Below are 8,717 nucleotides of genomic sequence, written 5' to 3'. Positions count from 1 at the left end.
AGTCCATTGACCTTTTGCCTCTGCTTCCTCAGCCTCTGAGCTGTTTGATCCTCCCACTTCATTGTATACCAGTGCTCATCTGGCCCTTTGTCAACATCCTTCCAATTCCGTCCACCAGAGACCGTATACCTGACTAAAATCTCATGCAACACATTCACCAATATGAAAGGGTGATGGTATGTTACAATGCATTGTCTTACCGAGAGTAAAACTAGGAAGATTCTACTAGAGATTGTCTCAATGTAAAAAACTAAAAAACAGTGATTATGGATGGACTGCATGATTCAGTTTCTGTGCTGTTTGTCTCTATTAGTTAATGTATATTGATTTCCCACATTCTGCCTCTTGCTTCTTTCTCCTCAAGTTAGTAGGAATATAAATATGTGCTCCATCACTCCCACTGTGTGAGGGTGTTTTGGCTGCCAGTTAAGAAATGTGAAGCAAATTCCTCCTCTCCAAAGCTTTACGCAACATATGATTCACTCTACTGCGAATATTGTGAATTGACTGACCTCTTCTCTTTGACTGTAAATCCTACTCTTCTATTACTTAAAGTACATGCACATACTGTGCATTAATGTCAAGTAAAAAAAAGATGTAAAAAATATACGTCAACATACATTTTTGAGATTTGATATCATGAGTTCTGTTGGTGTCGAAATAATACATTAGTTCTCCATAAAAAAACATGAGCACAGTTTCTCTCCATACATGTGAGATAGAAGGAATACAGCAGTATGGTATCTGTGTGGGGGCGAGGAACTCATCTGCAGGACAATACCATGAGGTTGCTAGGGATGCGAGAACAGCGGCAACGCTGATAAATATGTGCTGGACCTGTTGGCATTGTGTAATTGCTTGGATACTGCTACACAAGTGGCAGCAAGCTTTATCAACTGCCTTAGCAACAGCATGGATTGCCTTTTTCTTTTTGTGTGTAAAGAAGACAGAAAATGAGAAAGGAGATTAGTGGCTTCATCTAAGATAAGGATAAGTAGTCTTAGATTTGTATCTGTTAAAGAAAAGAAAAGATATCACGCTATGAATAATAACTGGATGTCACCAGCTCCAGAAAACAAGTATTACCTACGTGTGATCCCCTGTTGCAAGTAAAACATGTGCAGAATAGGAACGCTGACAAGCTGATGATTTGTGTTTTCTTTATTAGCCATCTTTATAATTTCTTAGAATAAAAGCATCCATCACAAAGAGAGAGTCCCAACCTTAAACTGTGTTATTTCTTTCAGCAGAGGGACGCACAGCAGGTGACACTCCACTCAATCACCACCAAACAGAAAGACCGTAACATATTAGTAACACTGTCTTGGGCCCAAGCTACATGTCATATGTTAAATAACAGCAATTTAAATATAGGACAAGACCGACTTGACCTAATAGCTGAGTCCACCTCGTCATTAACATGATGTGTTGTACAGAGTGACGGACAGGAAAAGAGGAAATGGGAGCAAGAGAGGGGACTGCAGCTCAGCTCCACTGCCTGCTCAGCAAGTGCTATTTTTAGAGCCCGAGAAACAAAGAAGCAGAATCGCCTTTCATCCCCCCTGTGACTGCGTTGTTTCACCTCCAAATGTGGGACTCAAAGACAGTCTGCACCTCTTTGTAGCTATGTTTAGGCCGAACCTCAAATAAATATGAATACCTTTCCATCTACCCTTCAGTCTTTTCTCTCGTCCTGCTATATTTGTGCACATGTTTTCTGTCTGTCTTACTGTATGGAAAGACTGGTATTTTTTTAAGGTTCAATTTAAGACCCGGGTATAATTAAAGGGAAAAGCATCTGAGCTAAGACGGAGGGAAGAGCTCTGGAGTTCTTCAGGGAGATTGTTATGTATTACACTGTACTCGCTGGCTGGATGTGGCTCGGAGGAAGCGGTGAATGTAAAGAGGAAAGCAGTAAACACACCGCTAGCAGGATCTGATCTGATGCGGCTGCTATGTGGGACAGACTTTACAAGGGGGTTGAGTAAAGACTGCAGCCAAGATGGCTCATCCACTGTGGTCTGCAAGAGAAAATCCTCCAGCTGGTCAGACCAACACTGTCGTGGAAATCACTGCATAAGACATCTCATTAGAAAACAATAGCATCGACGCGTTAAATCTACTGAAAGGATTTTAAAATGAACACATTTCACAGAGGTCTAGCATGCAAAGCAAAATCTCTAATGTATTCAAATCTGAACTAAAAGATAACAAGGTGCCCACATGTTATATTCTACGCCACCATCCCAAGGTTTTTCAACATCTTGTCCATAAAGGAGGTCATTTTCACTGAATCATAGGGAAATGGGTCTGATTAATTTACCTGAAAATCTAGAGCATTCTTGTGGCAACAATTAAAAAACAATGATGATGGTGTGACTATTCTTTGACCAAACATTGAGAGAAAACAATAGCTTATATTGTTGAAGAAAATCCTCGTATAACTTGTTGTGTTCAGGATAGCACACTTGGTTTCATAAGAACATTCCTAGAAAGGGACAAATATATCATTCCAAATGATTCCAAACATTTCCCGAACATGTATCATTTGTCCTGCCAGAACATCATCTTGACCCAGACGAGGACACGAGGAGACCAGATGTGCTGTGTTCCTGGTTCAATCGACGGGTTTGATTGGTGGAAAGTGACACAAGGGGCTGACTTTAGACTATAAGAGGAAGCTGCAAGAACCAATACTTTGGATTTGTTAAGAATTGCCATTGTGTGCATTAAACAGTCCCAGTGGTTTGCAACTCCAAGAACTATACGTCTCTTCTCTTCATTTCAGCCACAACATAATGGTGGTGCTTTTGCCACAACAATATCTGCAAAAACAAACTGATATCAAGTTCTCAGTCTTTAATGTGTCTTATAGAAAATAATGAATTCAACTTGTTATTTGTAGTACATCTATTAAGTAAGAAAGGTACAATTATACATTCACCAACAGACTGCCTAATTGCTCTTTTGCAAGGTATTTCTCAACACCTACTAACATATTTCCACATTTTTACACTTGTCATATTACCAAAAAGAAAGCGTCACTCCAAAAAAATCCCCAGCATTCCATGTGATCTGTAAGCGAAGAGGACTTTGTCCAGTTTTCGAGGTTACAGAGACCCCTTGTGGTAAGACACAGCTATGTTTTCTTGTCTGAGGCTGAGGCTGTGGCCTCCAAGTTGCCTGTGCATACGGTACATTTGTAAAATGGAAAGGCAGAGGTGTTTAAAATTGCTGCTCCTGAAGTCCTCTGTGGATGTGCAGCAGTGCCTGCAACAAACAGCGACGGGCACACAGTCCAGCCAATCAGAGCCAGTTGTTCAGAGTTACGGTGGAGATTCATTGTGCTGGACCAACTCATTTTAAGCATGACGACATTGTACAGGGAACTCATATTACTAACACAGGTATGGCAGGCATTCTGTTCACTTAGGGAAAGACTTTAAATACGAGGTAGCCAGCTGCCATCCCTGGGAGAGACCATGTCGGAGAGCCACTGCTGACAGTTGTAGCCCAAAGTCTGGATTATCATAACACCGAGACAAGAGGTAGGATCTCACTGATCGTAAGTATTATCGCCACTACTTCATGTCAGCTTACACAAATCACACTCAAAATCTGGGACTCACTGTACTTTGAATGTGCAAAGACCAGAGATAACTACAGGCACCGCAAATACCAATTGAGACTGTGTGCTGGAAATTGATCCAACTCACAGCAGAGGTTAACCTGCAGCTGGGAATACAAATGGGTTTAAGTCTCATGCATATGAAATGGATTCATGAGGGCTCAGATTGAGCTGCAGTGAAAAGGTTTCACTGCATACAGCCTCTATTTTCACCAAGTTCCTTGATGAATCTTAACTGGATAATAATGATAGGAGAATGCTGTTTTTCACTTTTGTGTTTGTGGAACAAGACAGTAAACAAATGCAAAATACTCATAATTCAATTATGAATTGATGACTGGGTATTGACATTGTGTACAGCGACATTAACTGCATGCACAATATGCTTGAGACATGCAATTTATAATGCGTTGCACTGTTCACACTGTTTGAACCTCAGTGTTTACTGCGCCGCTTTTCTTCTGTGGGGTGCTGTGCTGTGTAGCATGTGGCTTTTTAAAGGCACCACACACTATAGGACACCTGACATGAAAGCAATAATCACTGGAAGGACAAGGCAAAAAATACATCTTGAGACATTCTTCGTCAAAGAGCGTGTTGATAGCAGGTCAGGCCCTGAATTCCACAGCGCTGTTAAGCACGCACGGTGACAGTAAACACCTTCTGTACTGAAGGTAAATGTGCAGGATTAGCAGACTTAATCACGTCTTAGTCTCTATACGATGAACACACCTTCATTTCACATTTATAATGTACATGCAAATATGAGCTCAATTAAATTGAAAGATTATGAGACAATGGGCCCCTGGTTGGAGACATGTTAAAGGCCCCCCCACCCGTCCTACATACAGGCAAGGCACCCGGACTGAAAGAGACACAAAATGTCATTTGTAGTTGTTTTGTGTTTTTGTTGTTATATCGCTCTTTGTCATTATTTTGTGTCTCTTTCAGTGACTTCCTGCAGGTGAAGCAGTATTCTCAGGCGCTGCTGTTGGTTGAAAAGCTACAGCTGAACTTCAGTAGTTAGTTTACACTGGCGATACAGAGAGGTTGTCTGCCGAAGGGCCCTTTGACCCATTCAGTGATCCAACCATGTATAAGATAACACCTGCTCTGTCGTTATGTGGTCTACCACGTGCCATTTTGGTTTGTCGCTCATTCAGTCACGTTCCTCTCTCACAATATGGGAGAGAGGCCGCTGGAAGAAACATGAACCAAGGACACACCCATAAAGATTATACAGTGGGGTTGACTGATCCCATCTGCCTCTGGCTCAGGATATGTAGTTCATTAAACTGATAATAGGAAAATGTGAACAATAAGTTCCTGCTGGGGTAAGCAGTTTCACACTAGTGCACAAAAGACCGTCTCCCTCCAGTGCTTCATGTGGTGACATTGCAGACTCAGTAGCTTTTTAAATAAGCCATGATATGAAGAAGAATGCAAATGCATACAAAAAGAATATTATTTTTCATGTTGGTGGCTATCATTTAGAACCACTTCTGACACCCTATGACTATGATGTTATTTACGGTTTAGCCATTTCACTTCAATGGTTTCAGATTCCCAGGGGTCTCAAAAACGTAAAGTATTTCTAAGTAACTGTAAAAAAAAAATGATTGAATGACAAAACTGCAGAAAATAAGACGTTTTTTATATTTTTCCCTCATTTCAATCTAACTGGGAAGGCCCTGCAAGGTCAGCCTCTAAGTCATGAACCTGCCTGTCCCATATATCAGTGAGGACACTGTCCGTTCCACTGTAAGGCCAGCTGACACAGCTACAAATTCACTGCTTTAAAAACCCTTTTAAAAAATTGGTACACGGAGTAAGACGATCTATCCGAGTGTGTGTCGACGTTTAGCTGTAACCAATACAGATATGTGTGGAACTTGAGGCGCTCAAGTGGCAATGGTCAGCGTGCTTCTACTGAGTGGAGAAAGATTGAAAAGTCGTAAGACAGACCATAAAACCCATGTTAAGTGTGACCCCCCCCTTTTGTGCGGGTATGCATGCAAAATCCTGTGAAATATTTCTAGGAACATTTGTGGTTTCCTTCAGATTCCCTTTGTCACACTGGGGTCGTCTCTCGGCAACATTTCCCCTAAGCAGCTGGAAATGTAATACAATGAGGAAATTACTCATCTAAGAGGAATTTGTTGGATTGTTTTCTAACTATTCTGCTGCTTAAACTCTGACAAGGTTGTTATCTCCCACAAAATGAAAACAATCTACTTATTGTACTTACATGTTAGAGGACTGGATGGCGGCTCCGGAATGTCTAACATGATCAAATCTGATCCATTATGCATTGATTATGCTGCATCTGAAGGGGAGTCAATAAACAATACAATTTCATTGTTGATTCCCGCTTGTTTTTTGTGATTTCTTATTACATTTTGACATCATGTGCACACTTTTAATATATGAGTACATGACCATACATAACTAACAACGTTGCCCGGTAAATTAATTTGTCCTGAATTGTGTTTTTGAGTCAAAGCCTGGAATTCTCAAGAGTGGGTTTGCATCGACGCTAACCCTTTGCCGACCCACAACAAATGACTTATGATGTCTCCCTTGCCCATTCATTTGCATCTGACTCAAGACTAATGTTATTTGTGTGTCCAAAGCTGCATGTAAAACACTGAATTCTGTATTTTCTGCAAATGGCATAGACCAGCAGAGAGCAAGAGGAGGCACATGCGAGGTGTTGTTGTTGTGCCAAGAGAGGACCCAATGACTTTGTGTTGACAGCAGAAGTGTTCAGGATACAACAGGCATAGGTTTTTCATGAGCGCCTCATCAGCATTAACACCTTTCATCTGTGGCTATCTGTCATCTTGTTTACCCTTTGTAGCATTTCTTTGTGTTCAAAATGAGATGTTTACCTGGTGGAGACCACTATATCAGAGGTGCTTCCTGTCCCCACACTGCTGCTCAGTTAAGCAGAAACTGCTCTCTGCAGGGTTATCAGGAGAGCCATATACTTCATAGTGCTTTTGTACAAAACGGGATATATTTACAAAATAAGTGAGTTTGACAGCAACAATGCACCAAAGGTACAGTATGATTTTGTCGTCTGAGATATTTGCTTTGTAACTGGAGACTTGAGATTTCTGTCGTGTTTATGATCCTGAAAGTTTAAACATGGCAACAAACCGGCTGTACTTCACAGGTCATTTCAGCAATCCTTCCGATCCACCTCAGCAAGCAAAGGAGGACGCGGATCATCAAGGAAGATGTTTTTCGTGGCGGGGGCCAAAAATACAGCAGGAGCAGGCCGAGGAAATGAAAGGTGGTAACAGGTTCATACCAATTCAGGCTTAAAAAAAATGACTTAAATTGCAAAGGAGAAAAAGAGTGCATCCACGGCCATGAGAGACACTCTTTGTAATATTTGTATTGTAGCTAGAAAAAAATAAGGTCTTCTCATTTCCCTCATTTTTAGGTCAATCTATCAGAAATTCCGTGACGTAGATTTACTGGACAAGAAGAAGACAGTGACAGCTCTAAAGCCGGGTGAAGATCGTGCCATTTTCCTGGGACTCGGGATGATCCTCTCTTCAGTCATGATGTACTTTGTCCTGGGGATCACGATATTACGCTCCTATGACGACAGGTACAGGCCTGGTGTTTGAATAATATTTAGTACCCCCTATAGAGGAGTTAACCGATATTTCTGGAGGAAACATGTTTAATTCATCAGATGTGCTTGTTGACAAACTGCTTTCAGTGTTCTCTCAACCTGAAAATTGCAAAAATGAATACTCGATTTTCAGGTACAAATTATACCTCAAGCCGATTTCATACCATCAGATCCCCGAAATGTTTTCTGTTTTTTCTTTTTTTTTTTTTGCATTAAATTGGATCTTCATTTAAATGTCAACACAGCGTGTGGACAGAGGAGGGTTTGTGTGTTGTACTCAACTCCACGGTCACAGCAGACATGAACTGTTCCTACAACTGTGGGTCAGACTGCTGGAGAGTCTCCAGATACCCCTGTCTGCAGGTCTACGTGAGCGTCAATAACACGGGCCGTGTCAGCCGTTTATCACACAATGAGGAGACCCAGGACACCAGCTCTGAAGTGAGTACAGCGCCAGAAGGGAAAATACTGGAAATTACTGAACCGTCTCAAATGTTGAAAGCTGCTGTCAGACGTTGGCCTGATTGTAGACTTACTCTGCTCCCGATTCAGAAAAATGTTAGTCGATAGGATTTTTCCTGGTCAAGCTGAAAGATGATACATGAAGGGTGATGTATTCAATGTTGTGAATTACAAGAAGCTCAGCAGCCATCCGCAAAACAAAACGTATGACAATCCTGTCATTGCAGTGTGTCTACGTGCCCAGGTGCCAGAAGGACAGCGTGGCCATGCACGTCATGATCATGAACATCTCCGAGCGCCTGAAGGTGAACCAGCGGGTCCCCTGTTACTACGACCCCAGTGAGCAGCGGGAGACCGTCCTCCTGACGAGGCTGTACGACCACAGCGTCGTCTTCCACTCGCTGCTCTGGCCCTCCTGCATGCTCACAGGAGGGGCCCTCATTATCGTGATGGTGAAGCTCACGCAGTACCTCTCCAGACTGTGCGAAGAGATAGGGAAGATCAAGAGGTGAAATATGTGCAGCAGCAGTCAAAGCTTATGCTGGTTTGGTGATGGACATATCTGACATGGAGTCTCTACCAAACAAACTTGCTGTGACCTCTTGCAAACTTTCCTCTTCGTCTGAGACATCAGGAACAGCTGACTCTCTCTCCAGATCCAGGATGTGACTGTTTATGAAAGTGAACTGAATGTTCCAAGGAGGAAACTGTTTGACATGTAACTGGCTGTTATACAGGGAAATCTATGACTGGATATGCGTGATGATAAAGTATTGTAAAATGTTTTACAGGTCTGTGTTTACAAGAGTTTGTTACATTTTGAATCTCAAATATGGTATGTTATGAGCATGTGCTTGCATAGTGAATACCAACCTGTACTTAAATTGACAGGAGAAAACACTGCAGTCTGTCTAAAATGTTTTCTATACGCATTGTTAATGTTGAGGAACAACAGTTCTATATTTTGATGATCACATG

The 8,717-nt window shown here is 41.8% G+C and overlaps 1 protein-coding gene across 1 annotated transcript; it reads left to right on the top strand.

The window, feature by feature from the left end:
- Positions 1-6,870: 6,870 nt before the first annotated feature.
- Positions 6,871-8,251, top strand: kcnmb2a (potassium large conductance calcium-activated channel, subfamily M, beta member 2a; the record flags this gene model as incomplete). The annotated part of the gene is made up of 4 exons (XM_079173701.1): positions 6,871-6,929; positions 7,080-7,250; positions 7,523-7,718; positions 7,967-8,251. 4 exons carry the CDS (start codon positions 6,871-6,873, stop codon positions 8,249-8,251), a joined length of 711 nt encoding a protein of 236 aa, XP_079029827.1.
- Positions 8,252-8,717: the final 466 nt, after the last annotated feature.

The sequence above is a fragment of the Pholis gunnellus genome (assembly GCF_910591455.1).
Source record: "Pholis gunnellus genome assembly, chromosome: 14".
Classification (NCBI taxonomy): Eukaryota; Metazoa; Chordata; class Actinopteri; order Perciformes; family Pholidae; genus Pholis; species Pholis gunnellus.
Note: the sequence above shows the minus strand (reverse complement) of the source record. Positions and strands in the feature narration are given on the sequence as shown.